Consider the following 14,957-nt stretch of genomic DNA (forward strand, 5'->3'; position numbering starts at 1 on the left):
GGCGGAGCACAGGCTCCGGACGCACAGGCCCAGTGGGATGGCTCACGGGCCCAGCGGCTCCGCAGCATGTGGGATCCTCCGGGACCGGGGCATGAACCCGCGTCTCCTGCATCGGCAGGCAGACTCTCAACCACTGCGCCACCAGGGAAGCCCAAGCCTACCTGACTTTTGATTGAAGCAAATACTTTAACAAGATCCAGTCCCCATAATTCGCAGCCCCCAAAGTTATAAACAACTTAAACTAGAAGGAGCTGGGGATTCAATGATGGGGATGTTGATAAATGAGTTCTGAAGTAGAGGGTTGGAAATAGACAATTAGAGAAAATCCATTAATATTCTTCTTTTGTTTATAATATTGGAATTCATACTGAATGGTGACCACTTGATATGACTAATTCAGGGAATATATATTTTTCTATGAAAGCTATGAATGTGACTATCACAACTCTTTCTCATTTTTACTTTCATGTAGCAGCATTTGCAGAGATGGCCAAAATGTGCCTCACTATGAGGCAGATCTTAGTTTTAATGACAGAAAATAAAAAGTATAAAGATCAAAACAGTCATATTTTTAGATGATACAGTCACATCCTCTTATGTTTCTCTATAGCACCTTAAAAGAAATTTATGAACTTATTACAAATTTATTACAGTCTCATCACAATGGCAGCATGTCTGGGCTATTTCAGTCCTTCACTAGGATTGGAAAATCTGGTCTTGATACTAAAGAACTTATTTGCAATGAGGTTTAATTTGTTAATAGTTGAAATTAAAATCACCAGATTAAATGAACGCACTGTCAAATCTTTTTAACATGGTAACATGCTATTGGAAAACTGAATTGTTAGAAGCAAGCTGTTTTCCCATTTAAAAATATCTGTGAATATTAATATAAGATTTGCATGTGTAAATCTGAGAAAGTAAAATATAGAAACTTAAGGGTTTCTATTTTCATTAGACTAATGTAGTGCATATTTTTTGGTTATACAGATCAACTGCGTGTCTTGATTACTTGAGAAATTTGTGGTTGCATGTCTGCTTAAAAAAAGGCTTTTTGTTGTCATTTTCTTTTTCTTAGCATAAGCCAGAGTATTTCTAACCTACGGAGTCTGTGTTCTTTGCTCTGTTTATAGTATATTTTCATCTGAAATACTGATACCAGTAACTTGTTACTAGTACAGGTGAGAAAGGGAAGAATTCCTAATAAACTGCTAGTATTTTTAGGTGCATGAGGTTTGATTTTTGATCTTTAATGCAATGTTTAAACCCATTTTCAGTCCCATATTTACACTTAATTTCATAGAAACTTCTTATTGGGTATGCTATGTCCTCAACAAATGCCATAAAATGAAAATGTTAAAATCTCAGTTTAAGACTATTTTATGCAAAGTTTTTTGACAGTTTCAGTGTCATGAAAATTTCATTTTGAAATTATAACTTACTGTGGTGGGGTTAATTTCTGTCAGTACTTGAGATTGTATCATCAGCCTTCTTTCATAGTGGAATCCATTTTCTAGTTGAGTATTTAATTTGAACATATACGTGCCTTTTTTAGTGTTTGGCCTAAATTTATTGTAATTGCATGAAGTAAGCATTTGTTTAAAATTTAACATTCTTGTAAAACTCTCTCTCTGAAATGTATGCAGAATTTTAATCATGGCTAAATGTACTATCATTACCCTATTTATAATTTTAATCAGTTTTCCACAAGTGATTTTTTCATAATGTAATTGAAATCAAATTTAGGATCTTACTGGTAAAAATGAAGCTATTTTATTGAACAAAAGGACTAAGTGATGCCCAAACTTTTATTCTGCAATTCAGTCATTCTGTAAAACCAAGTAACCCAGGAGTGTTAATGCAGTTTTAAAATATTACACTGGTAATCTTGTATATTCTAGCTTGCTAGCTATACCCAAAGTTTCCTAAGCTCTAACTAGATAGCAATTTGGTCTTATTGTTTATACTTTAATGTTCAAATTTCTTCAAAACTCAATATATTATTTTGCAGTAATGTGTAAAATTGCTAAATACTGATTTTACAGAAAGGCTTGTTCCACTTCTTTAAACAAGATGTTTCTAGCAACAGATTTCTGAGATTTTTTTTTTAAATCTCAAGAGGCTCCCCCGACCCCAAATTAGCACTTAACTTTGTTACTATTTATTGATAGGGTTCCAGAATGTAAGCAATGCCCTCTAGTTTCAGCACAACTAAATCTAGGTGAATGGACTTTTTTTTTTTCCGTTGCAATACTGGGTATTTTCATTTAAACTATGGTATAGTGTCCCTTTTCTCTCCTGCTTGGATTAGTGCTCCGTTAACTTTGTCTCGATTAAATTTGAAAGAAGAGAACCAATTCAAAAATTACATACTTTGCTTATTAATGAAAGGCTATTTAAAACGAAAACAAACTTTGTATTAGAAATGGCCAAGTCTTAAAAAAGAAGCGACTATTTTTGCATTCTCATTAAGTCTTTTAGATCAGCTTGACAAGCATCAGCTTTTGAAATGTGACTTCCTATCGCCAGAGTAAAGGCTCATTTTTACAACACCGCGAAGCACTGTATTTCTTCCTGCCCTCCTCTGTCCACCGTCCCTAGGACGCGCCGGGCTGGCACCTACCTGGGGCGGTCGCGGTTTGAAGCCGGGTGCTTAATAAACCAAAGCTCACCCAGTCACTCCTAACGGAGAAGAAAACGGAAACGGATTTAACGAATGAAAGGTAACCTGGCTGCCCTCTTCCCGGAACGCTACATACTGGGGCTGGAGCGGCCGAGCCCCTCCTCTGCCCGTTACCTGCCGGACGGGAGGCCCCGCCCCCTGGCTCGCCTCTCGTTTCTCGCCTCTCTAGCCCGCAGTCATCCGATCTCTCGGTGGCCCCGCCGAGCTCAGGCGGCTGAAGAAAAAACGCTCCGGGCTTGCGCCGCCGCAAGGACCGGGGCGCATGCGCAGGGGTGGTGCCCCAGGGGTGGGGGGGCGGTGTGTGGCGGTGCTCAGGGGCGCTTGCGCGGGGCGCATGCGTCGTGCTGTGGAGCCGCAGTTCGGCTGGGAGGGTGTGACGGTGGTTATGGCGGCCACGTTCTTCGGGGAGGTGGTGAGGGCGCCGTGCCGAGCCGGGACGGAGGACGAGGAGGAGGAGGAAGAGGAGGGGAGGAGGGAGACGCCCGAAGACGGGGAGGTCCGGCAGCAACTAGCGCGGAAGAGGTGAGGTCTTGGGCGCGCCGTCGCAGACCCGGCCCGGCGGGCGCAGGAGCAGACGCGCAGGCCCAGGGGTGGCGGCTGCTCCGCGCTCGGCACCGGTCCTCGGGGGGCACAGGGGGTCCAGACAGCTCCGGGGGTGCCGGGTGGAGGCGGCTGGCGGGGCTTGCTGCAGGCTCCGTGGAGCCGTCGGATCCTCGCGTCTTTAAAGGCATCCTTTAGCTTTGATGCAGGTGGTTTCCTGCGGGCTTGTTAGGTTTTCTAGCGCAGCAGGGCTGTCTTCCCGCCCCAGGTTTGTCGTGTCTTTGGTTTATGGACATAAGACAGGTCTTTTCGAACTTTCTTCGCCGCCGCACACCTCAGTTAGTATTACGTGTCAGTAGCAGATGGTTATGTCTTTTTTAAAAATGGATTATTTCCAAGCACACAGACACTGGAGAAAATAGTAAAATGACACTTTTAGCCCATCCAGTCACGTAAGTTCAACAGTTAGGAAGATTTTGCCACATTTATTTTGTCTCCCTCCACCCCCTAGGTGGGTCCCAGTCACCGTGGCCTTTTACCGCTACAGTTTTCCGAATGCGTCTCAACAATATAGGCATTGTCTTACGTATGCTGTCACCCCCTTAAGAATTAATAATACTTTTTGGATACTGTTTAATAGCCAGTCCATGGTCAGATTTATGCAGTTGTCTCAGACGTGACATTTTACAGTGGGCTTCTGGAAAGCAGAATCCTGGCCAGGCTTGCATCTTACATTTAGATATTTCTTCTTTTGAGCTTCCTTTCGTTTGGAGCAGTCCCCTCCTTTTTCACCCTGGCTGAGAGACTGATTGTCCTGCCGGATGTCCCATGCTCTGGATTTGCCTGATTGCTTCGTCTTGGTGTCATTTATACAGATGTGTGTCCATCACCTGCATTTCCTGTAAAGGGAAGCTCCTTCTAAGAGGCTTGGTCAGTATTTTGCTGGCACGGACGCCTCAGAGGTGGTATTTGCAGTTTCTTACTGCACACTGTGCCCAGTTGTCCCACTTTTAGGGATTCTAAGATGGATTGATCAGTGGGTCAGCTGGACAGCTTGATCCCTCTTGTACAGTTCTCCAGGAACTTTGCAGCAAAGGGTTTTACCTGTTAGTTATCGTCGCCTGAATCCATTGTTTCCTTAGGATTATAATTATGTTCTTTATAGAATTAAAGTTTGCATTTTACTTAATACAAAATCATACTTATAAGTATAGGCTACTTATAGTAGCCTTTTTGTCATAGTATAGTACTGATTACATTTAAATTGCTTTCGTTTCGTCTTTCATTTCTTGTGTTAGGGAGGTGCGGCTCCTTCGAAGACAAACAAAAACAACTTTGGAAGTTTCTCTGCTAGAAAAATATCCTTGCTCCAAGTTTATAATTGCTATAGGAAATAATGCAGTAGGTAAGTGCAAGTGCATTAGACTACACATTTTGTTGAAAGCAAAAGCCAAAGTTACTTATTTATTTCCACCATAAAAGATTTCAGATGTCTGTTACTTTTTTAGAAAAAGTCGTAGCAGAGTAACTTTGTATCTGAGTGAATTCTATCCCTGCTCATGTGGCACTGTCTTTTTGATAAGCTTGAAAAATGAGACTTAGAGGAAATACTCTTGGCTTTGGGAACTTACGAAGTCAAGGAAACACAGTTTCTAGTATACAGGTTTTCTTAGGCTTCTGGGCCTGTCGTGGCCAGACCGGGAGGGCAGCGGTGGCACGTGCAACACGGCCCCCTTGTCACAGTGGTCCTTGCATGTTTTTGAGTTAACCAACTCCTTTAAAACCATATGGAGCGCTCTAAAAATGACAGTAATAATTGCTACATTTTTCAGTACTTGGTTTCTAAGATCTTCACATACATGAATTCATTTGATAGGTTAAAGCCAGAACGGTGCAGAGTGCAACTAGAACAACGCACACACACGCAAGTACACAAACCTGTATCGTTTTAGGGGGTTCACAGGCTTGGAGGAGAGCCTTGGAAAACCCCAGTGAAGATCCCTTGCCCTGTACGGTACCCCTAGTGCTTGTAAAGGAGTACATGGTAAATCACTGCTGACTCGTGGACGTGAAGTTCTCCGGGCCTGAAATTTTCCACGAGGGTGTTACAGTGTGACTCTGGTAAAGTCTGTCAGCAAACCTGTCTTCTCGATTCCTGGCTCCAGTACCACCTGTACTCAGGGTGTGGCCTTTAACTTCTTGAGGCCTCAGTGTGTTTTTCTGCAAGATGATGGTGTGCGTAATGTTGATGGTCTCAATGGCTCTTTCAGCTCTAAGATTCTCAAGTAACCTGAATATCGTTTTTACTGAATAGAAAATGCAACTTGCGGATCCAAACACTAACTTATGCGAATTGTTTTTCACAGCATTTTTGTCATCATTCATCATGAATTCAGGAGTCTGGGAAGAAGTTGGTTGTGCTAAACTCTGGAATGAATGGTGTAGGACAGTGGACACTACACACCTGTCCCCCACAGAGGCTTTTTGTGTGTTTTATCATCTAAAATCAAATCCCTCGGTATGTGGGGCCTGACTTGTATGTTTAAGTGGGGTTCCTTAGGCATCATTTATGTAGTGTTCCTTTGAATTTCATGTTCCTTTATGTCTCCTTTTGGGCTGAGGAATTCTGCCTGTAGGCAGTGGTAGTAACCACTTTTTTGTCTGGTTCTTGTTTTTTTATTTTTATTTTTTAAAATTAAAAACAAATTAAAAAAATTTTTTAATTAAAAAACCTTTTTTTATTGAAGCATACTGGTCAACAATGTTGTCACTTTTTTGTTTATATAAATGTTAATGTGGTGTGTTGGTAAACTTCTGAGGAAATTCTGAAATAACTTTTTTAGAAACAAACCAGAAACATTAGATATTTAAACTTTGCCCACATTCAGAGAATGATTTAAGCTGGCAAAGGTAAACATGGGAAAATGAGTACTCGCTGTGGAAGCAGGGAGTTCTGCTTTGTCGCTGTATACCCACCCGGTATTCAGCCAACGCTGAGCACAGCCTAGGGACTCAGTTAACATTGAGCAAATGGATGCTCTGTGCATTCTAAATACAATTCTGTTGACCTTAAGCTTTCATCCTCACCTCATTGATCCTGATTTTTTTTTCTTTTGGCCGCTCCCCTCGGCTTTCGAAATCTTAGTTCCCCAACCAGGGATCAAACCCGTGCACCCTGCAGTGGAAGTGCAGAGTCTTAACCACTGGACCGCCAGCGAATTCCTAATTCATCCTGATTTTTTAAGTTATGAAAGATAACTCTGTAGCTGACGCCTAGTGATTTCATTGGAACCATTTGTCCTAATCCTATCCTTGGGTTCATTGAGAGAAAGCAGTGTCCTGAGCGGTTTGGGAGACAGGTCAGGCAGGTGAGGTGGCCGGGCAGGTGATGTCTGTCTCGCCACCTGCTTGTCTGACAGAGTGCTGTTCCACAGCTGCTGAGTGCTTGAACAGAGGCCAGGGGCAGGGATTCAGACAATGCAAGAAGTCAGTAATTCCATAATACTATAATGTTAGTCTTGAAGACTATAAAATTTGATTTTGTAATACTTACAGTTTGTTTTTGTAATATGTTATCCAAAGTTATTAAAGTTTACATAAGGATTTTTGTAAACATCCAGTATTTATAGGAAATAAGTAATAAGGAAACTAAGGTTTTTTTTTTTTTAAGATTTTTTTGATGTGGACCATTTTTAAAGTCTTTGTTGAATTTGTTACAATATTGCTTCTGGTTTATGTTTCGGTTTTTTGGTCCTGAGGCATGTGGGATCTTAGCTCCCTGACCAGGGATCGAACCTGTATTCTCTGCATTGGAAGGCGAAGTCTTAACCATTGGACTGCCAGGGAAGTCCCAAAGCATGTTCTTTATCTGATCCTTAGTGGGAAGTTTTCACTCTAGAATACATCATGGAGGTCAAGCAGTAGAAATTTCTGTTACTACATTTAGTTATACCATTGATTGGTTGGGTGTCTCTTGACTATCCAGAATCTTTGTGTGTAGCTAATTACATAGCTAGTCTTTCTCTTCCCCCTATCCCTGGGCCCTCTTTTTCCCTCTTGTGCTGCTGCTTCTGGTTTTTTTTTTTTTTGGCCACACCACACTGCATGCGAGATCTTAGTTCCGCCCAACCAGGGATCGAACCTGTGCCCCCGAAGTGGAAGTGCGGAGTCTTAACCGCCGGATCACCAGGGAAGTTCTTGTGTTTCATTTTTTCCCACTTGTGTCATTAAGTGTTAGTGTTTCTGGCGATATTTCAATAGAAGACGAAGTTGACTTTTATGGCTGCTATCATTCCACAAGCATTAATAATCAGGAATGTCATCCTTTTACAGCATTGTGCATTGCATGTTTTCACTTCAAGTACATGGTCAGGACATGGTGTCTAGAATAATATTGCCTCCTAGGCATCAGCAGTGTCCTAGGGTGCCGCTGGGCTGAGATGCTGCTGGGCTGCTGTCCTGATAGCACTTAATGTTTTTGTAACGCTTTTTGAGTTTGATCTTCACAGTGTGTGGCACCACCCACCCCCGGATGGGCAGCAGGCCTGGTGTCGTCTCTGTTTTATAAAGAGGACTCCGGTAGTACTTACTGATAGTATCTTTAGAATCTCCTGTGCCAGCCCTCACAGTTGCTGTGTCAATGTGCACTTTTCTCTGATACTAATTGCCAATAGTGGCTTGATTCTTAAATTTTAAATTTTAAAGAAAAGTAAGGCAGTAGCAGATTAAGCAAAACAAGTGTTATCCAGAGGTTATGTTGGGATTCACATGTTATGTATATGATGACAGTGTGGGGTGTGTGTAACATTTATTTGACCTGACAGAAAACTCTGGATTTGATTTTCAGGTTGTGCTCTGTCAATGTAGTTGCTACGTTGCTGAAGATCAGCAGTATCAGTGGCTGGAAAAGGTAAGAGAGATTCTGGGGTTGCTACTTTATCAAGGTTCAGTTTCTTTACGCTTAAACCTATGTAGTCAGATGTTGAAGCGGGGTAAGTATTTGCTTTTTCCCTTAGAAATATAGTAGGAGTTTGTTAACAGAATATAAAGAATAAAAGAACTCATTTGGCAAATGTGATCAGCAATGTGCTAAAGATCGTTGGTCATAGAAACATAAGACATAGTTGGAACAAGTTACCCGCATGAAACAGAGCAGGGTTGCAGCCACGGGTGAAAACGGGCCATGCTGACAATGCTGCCCGGAAACGCAGGGACGGGAGGTGGGAAACTGGGTTCCTGGGGTTGCTGCTCAGCTGACACTCACACCGGGGTTTCATCCATTTTTCATAGCATTAGAATGGATCAATTGAGGCTTCATTTTGTGGGAAAATTGAGCACATGGTATGTGTCCACTAAAACAAATTTTTCAGTGAAGAACTTAGCTAGAAATTTTAGCGAATAATCATTAATTTTGGTAGTTGCAGGTTATTATTTTTTAATTATTTATTTACTTATTTTTGGCTGCGTTGGGTCTTTGTTGCTGTGCACACTTTCTCTAGTTGCGGCGAGCGGGGGCTACTCTTCGTTGCGGTGCGTGGGCTTCTCATTGCGGTGGCTCCTCCTGTTGCGGAGCATGGGCTCTAGGCGCACGGGCTTCAGTAGTTATGGCTCGTGGGCTCTAGAGCGCAGGCTCAGTAGTTGTGGCACGTGGGCTTCAGTAGTTGTGGCTCGTGGGCTCTAGAGCACAGGCTCAGTAGTTGTGGCGCACGGGCTTAGTTGCTCCATGGCAGGTGGGATCTTCCTGGACCAGGGCTCGAACCTGTGCCTCCTGCACTGGCAGGCGGATTCTTAACTACTGCGCCACCAGGGAAGTCCAGTTGGTAGTTGCAGGTTATTTTTAAGTGAAATAGCCCTTTTATATACGTCTTTTCAACATTGCAACTTAAATCTTAGGCATATTTTTATGTAGGTATTATAATTAAGTTCAATAGAAATAAAAAATTGGGTGTACACCTGCTTTAAACCAGATTGGCATACGTAGAAACATTTATTAAAAGTTATTCAATGCATTTTATTAAATGAGGAATTTTCTAATAAGATCTGTGAATCTTATGGTTGTATATGTGATTTTATACTGTGTACCTATGTGTATTTTCTAGAGAGAGGGTCCATAGCTTTCAACAGATCTCAGAAGGGTAGGAAACTGCCATATTAATTTGTATTGTTAATGTATGTAGGGCGTTTTATTATTTTTGTACTATGGAGCAGCTTTTCTCTCTCAGACTTGAAAAAATGTAGAATTATGCATTTCTAAAACAGAATTTTTTAATCAGTATTTTTTCCCCCTGGGGATACTCTTTGGGTCCCTCTGCTGTTGGGTTCACAGCAGCCGCATAATCCTGATAATCACACACAGTCCAACAGTTGTCAAGTATTGTGGCTTCAGATGATGAGTATTTTAGGGAGGATGATAAATCAGGCCTTGTGAGTAATGTTATAGCCCTTAAATGGGACGTATCTGCTGACAGATGTATGTGGTGTTAAGTTTTGTATTTGTTTATAAAGCTACACTATAATTAAAGTAGCCTTATAAATCACTTATGGCACATAATATAAAATCTTCACTTCCCTTGCTATTTGAAATAGCCATTTTGTTCTCTTCATAAAATATTTTCAAACAAGGTGCAATGACCTAAAATCTACTCTTTTTTTCCTTAAAAGATAGCTGCTTTTTTTTTTTCTTACATCACCAAAGATTTCCAAAGTCCCTGGAAATCCATGAACTACCAGCTTAGGTGGACATGGAGGTCTTGAGTGATTGAAACTTAGTCTACAATTGAAATAGATTTAAAAGCGGATTTAAGAATCATTTGCACTGATAAAACACTTATGAGTGCAACTTGCAAGTGATGTTCTTAGAAACATCCTTAATACAGTGTTCTTGAACCTATTATATTAGTGAAAGGATCACTTCCTGTTGCTGATACAACACTAGTCTAAGTGGAGTGTTCTTAGAGATACCTGTGTTAGAAGAGATCTTGATCACGTCACTTCATCCAGTAAAGAATGGGTGTCACTCCCATTCACTTCTATTCAGTGTAACACTGTTCTCAACACTGATTGCAAGTAGTGATCTTAGAAACAGAACAAACTGGAACAAACCAAAAAGAATAATTTGCAGGCATCTGTGGCGGGCGGGAGAGGGCGTAAACGAACAGGTGCTCATAGTTGAGTGACTGCCTTACCTGCCATGGCATCCCTGGCTGTTAGCTGCTCTGCCTCCTTTGTTCCTGACTTCATTTAATCCAGATCACACCTCCCTCAGGTAAGTAGGCCTTAGTTCACAGGTGAGGAAGGTAACTTGGAGAAGGTTACCCAACTAGAAAGTGACAGAATTAAGATCAGACCCAGGTGAGGGCACAGCAAAGCATGGGTTTTGTTTTTCCATGGACAGTTCCACCCCTGCAAGGTGTGTGTGTGTGTATGTGTGTATATATATATGAATGGTGTAGATAAACAACTAGAGGGATGTTTCTATTCTGTCACAAAATTATATATATATATATATATTTTTTTTAATTTGAAATCAATTTTGTGCTAGGTTTTTGGCTCTTGTCCAAGGAAGAATATGCAAGTAACTATTCTTACATGTCGACATGTTACTGACTATAAAACTTCAGAATCTACCAGCAGTCTTCATACTCCTTTCCTGAAAGCCCTAAAAACACAGAATTTCAGAGAGCCTCCTTGCTGTTCACTGCTAGAACAACCAAATATCGTGCATGACCTTCCTGCAGCAGGTGGTATTACAGTGCATAACATTCACATTTTATCTTGTTATTACTTTATTCATAGTTATTAGTTGGACTAGTAGGGATCTTTTTGAGGCAGTTTGTTAGTGATGATTGATACCATTGTATTGCTGTTTGTCCTCACTAATTGCTCTAGTTGCTGGTATATTCTGTTTGGTGTGTGTCTTGAAACTTTCCAGACACACAGTTGTATGAGAGCAGCTCAGAGTTCTTAACTGTTAGCTTCAGAGTTGCCGTTTCTTTTTGGTCTTTGATAACTCATCATGCAAGCCAGTGTTAGATGTAAGTTGTTGGTGTATGAGAAGTTGGTAAAGTATGTTTTAATTGTCAGAATAGAAGCTTCAGATATTGAATTTTGGTAGTTGCTTCAATAGTTTATTTTTTATTCCTGTTAACCAATTATACCCTAACATCATATCAAATTATGATTGTCACTTTTTAGTGGCTAATATGTTAAAATAGATAATTCAGTGTTATATTTTAATAAATAAAAGGTTTTTAACTTTAAATGGTAAGTTTACTAGAATAAATGGCTTAATATTTTACATTATGCATTGTATAGTTATTATTTACATTTAATTTACTTTAGTGTAGTCAGCAAAATTTTAATCTTGTGTCTTAGCTAACCCAGATGTGTCTCAGTAGTATGTTCAGAAAATGCAAAATAAACATATTTGTCAAAGCAAGAGATAACTTAGGAAAATAAATAGGCTTTGAAAGAAAATGTGCATTATAATTGGTTCAAAATGTCAGTAAATGCTTTGATTAAAAGAGGCAACAGAGATGACTATTTTTAAAAGCAGCCTTTATGAGTTAGAGGTATTTAATTTCAAAATCATGTAACAGAAAACTTAAGTGATTTTTTTTCTTGTATATTCATAGTTCTGAGTTATTGTCAAGTATGGAAAATCTCTGCAATTCTGTACTTATGTTATACTGATGTGATGAAATTAGACCTAATCACAGTTGAAGCTTTTAAGCCTGTACTTTCTTCCAGAAGCTTGAAAAGTTTGGTTAAGGTAAGGTTTTATCTCATTGACTTAATAGCTGAGTTATTATAATGAACTTAGTAAGAAACATAAATGTACGGTATCAGCGTGAAACCTAAGCAGCACGTAGAGATCCTTTTTTCTCCACATAAAGAGAAAACTGCTGGTCTGGCAGTTTGAATTTGATTGTCACATATTCTTCTAGATATGCTTCTGTAACTTGGAGAATATTTTGTTCATGTTTTGTCAGGATAGATCAGTGCTTTAAATCCCAGATGTTTGTATGGAAAGATGTTTTCACTGTTCAAGAAGTTTCTGTAACTAATTAATTTGGAAGGTGTAATTTTTGAGAAGGCATTTTTGAGCACAGTATGGATCAAATTATCGTCATGTTTATTCACTTAATTTTGCATGGGACTAGATGAGACAAATCTGTTGCCTGTTCTCAGTCTGGATATATCTGTGGGCTCCTTTCCTAGAAAAAATACATATGGGAACATGTATAGAAAAGTTTTGCCAGTAATTTCAGGTAGTTTAGGAGCTCCAATCCTCTCCCTAAGAGATTAACTGAAAGTCTGTGGACTCCTGGTTTAAGAACGTCTTCCTTAAGGGGAAGAGATTATAACAACATTGTTCCAAGTTGGAAGCCTTGTTTTATTCTAGAATGGCCATTAGTATTAGGGCAGCTTTTCTTGTAAGTTCTGTTGGCGTCATCTCATTTCATAGCTCTCATAAATTAGTTAGATTGTCAACTCCGTGGGAACGTTTTCCCTTTTGGTGTCCCCAGATCATCCTGAATATGATGTGTAGAAGGCCTTCAGCCATTTGTTGAATTATTAAGAGTGAAACTGTAGCTTAGTGTAATTCAAGTATATCTTTCAGGTGAGCTAGAGTCATGGATAATCTTTCAGACAAATTGAGTTATTTTGTATTTAGCATCTCCTGCCGAGGATATAGTAACTAATAGTGCTGCTTGCATCTGTAGTTAACCGATTGACTCTTCCCACTTTGTTGAGAGCAGGGGCCGTGGCCATTGTGTCTCTTCTGGGCACTTTCACTGGAGCATCTTTGCCACAGACATCGTGGCTGCCAGTCTGCACTCATTCTCAGACTTGCAAATCATCTGCCATGTGGGGTTTAATTCAACTTCCAGTGTCTAAAAATATTCTTTGGAGAGGAAATTTAATTAACTTTTTTGAAGTGGCTCTTTGAAGGGTGCTGTTTTCTTAATGACCAGATAGTCATCCTGGCTTAGGTCATCTCTTCTGTCCTTCTCAAAGTGGTATTTGGTCAACAAGATGGAATTCTCTTGCACACCTGCTGCGTGTACCCCACGGTGCTGGGTGGCCCACAGCCTGGAGGTGGCGCAGGCGGCCGCTGTGCCAGGTGCCAGCCAGGGCGGGGGGATGGGGGCGAGGCTGACCCGAGGAGAGGCCCCACTGGGAGGGTGGCCCTCCAGCTGGACTGGAAGGGTGGGTGAGTCCTAGGGGGAGGAACTTGCAGAGGGAGGCGGCATGAGCACGAAGTTGGCAAGTTCAGGGTGCGTTTGAGGAGAGCGGTGGGGAGCGTGGTATTGGGGTGCAGACGGGCATGAGCTCAGGTGGGCCAAGCAGAGTGTCGTGTCCATCTGAGGGCTTTAGGCTCCCGGGAGGCCTGAGGTCCCGGTAGAGCTTCGGGCGGGGGGGCGGGGAGTGGACACGCTCAATGTTGTGTCTGCCGAGCGAGGAGGTGAGGGGCAGGGCCTGTCACGTTTGGTGCCCTTCTCTGCTTCTGCCTCGAGAGTGTGCCTTGCTCCTGACTGAATGCTCAACCGCACTATATGAATGCCTTTTTCCTCTCCTTCCAGAATATTCCCCAGAGCACAGAGATACTGAAGAAATTGATGACAACAAATGAGATTCAGAGTAACATTTACACATGATTCCAAAGATTGTTTTGTAGAGTATATTACCCATCCATTCCTAGAAGGGGAGCGGCATGCACTGTTTTGTAGGTTACTTTTTCTTCAGGGAAGTATTTTGAGGATGTTAACAGAATAAACTTATTTTAAATTCAATGTAATTTTTGTTCCTTTTTTATGGTGGTACTGTTCACACCTGAAATAAGACAGACGTTTTTCTTTATCCACTAGGTGGGAGTATTGTTTTATTTGAATATTTTAAGGTAATAGAGTTAAATTGTTCAAAAGCTACAGATAACGACGGGTTTCATAATATGGAAAAATATATACTTTGGTGCAAAAATTCTGTATGAAAGCTGAAAGCTGATGATCTATTGGTGATTCTTATTATTTGGAAAGGTTCTATTTTATGAGTTCTTCAGTTGTTTTTTCTGTTTTGTTTTGTGAATAAAAATCAATTTACTCAAAGTGAAACCAAAAAATTTGTTTCCTCATTTTCAGTAATATCTCACAGTTGCCTCTTTACGCAGACTCTCTGGGCTCTTTTGCAAGGTTAATGTGTCGATGTCCACAGCTCCGCTGCGGTAGAGTGTCACACTAGGATGTGACTGGATCGTGAGCTCCAGGGAGACGCACTGCTTCCCAGACCCGCAAGCTGAGCTGTAACCTGCATCAGTGAAGATCAATTTGAAGACAGTGGAGCGGAGAAGTGCTTCTTATGTCTTCTTCCTTTCCTCCTATTTCGTTATTGAGTCATTGATACGTTATAGATTTAGACAGCTTACCCATTTCTGTCTTCTAGATTCAGTGTATTTGTTGCTACTGGTTGGAGGTGGGCAGGGGAGGCTGTAGGCTCCCCAAGTAAGCTCGGTTTCTCTCGTAGTCAAGTGCTGTGAGCCTTATGCACAGCACACGTGAACGTGCCCGGGTGATAGAAACTGAAATATTTTACTTCTTGCGAGAATGTATGTATCCATCCAGCACTGTGTTTGTAGAGCCCTGAGGTAACACTGGGTTCTGGCCCCAGCTGGACCTGGAGTCTTTTCCTGCCCTGAGGGTTAGTGTGGAAAGTAAGGAAGATCCATCCTGGAATG

General features: G+C 41.2%; 1 protein-coding gene across 2 annotated transcripts; it reads left to right on the top strand.

Moving 5' to 3' along the window:
* Window positions 1-3,019: 3,019 nt before the first annotated feature.
* PSMG1 (proteasome assembly chaperone 1) lies at window positions 3,020-14,028 on the top strand. Of its 2 annotated transcripts, XM_007470476.1 has the most exons (7): window positions 3,020-3,205; window positions 4,522-4,628; window positions 5,590-5,741; window positions 8,070-8,132; window positions 10,764-10,962; window positions 11,857-11,993; window positions 13,810-14,014. In XM_007470476.1, exons 1-7 carry the CDS (start codon window positions 3,069-3,071, stop codon window positions 13,882-13,884), a joined length of 870 nt encoding a protein of 289 aa, XP_007470538.1. In that variant the 5' UTR covers window positions 3,020-3,068; the 3' UTR covers window positions 13,885-14,014. The 2 variants fall into 2 exon arrangements, with proteins under 2 accessions (XP_007470538.1, XP_007470539.1); XM_007470477.1 differs by lacking the exon at window positions 8,070-8,132 and having other exon boundaries at window positions 13,810-14,028.
* Window positions 14,029-14,957: the final 929 nt, after the last annotated feature.

Source organism: Lipotes vexillifer, unplaced genomic scaffold (assembly GCF_000442215.2).
Source record: "Lipotes vexillifer unplaced genomic scaffold, Lipotes_vexillifer_v1.1 scaffold402, whole genome shotgun sequence".
Taxonomy (NCBI): domain Eukaryota; kingdom Metazoa; phylum Chordata; class Mammalia; order Artiodactyla; family Lipotidae; genus Lipotes; species Lipotes vexillifer.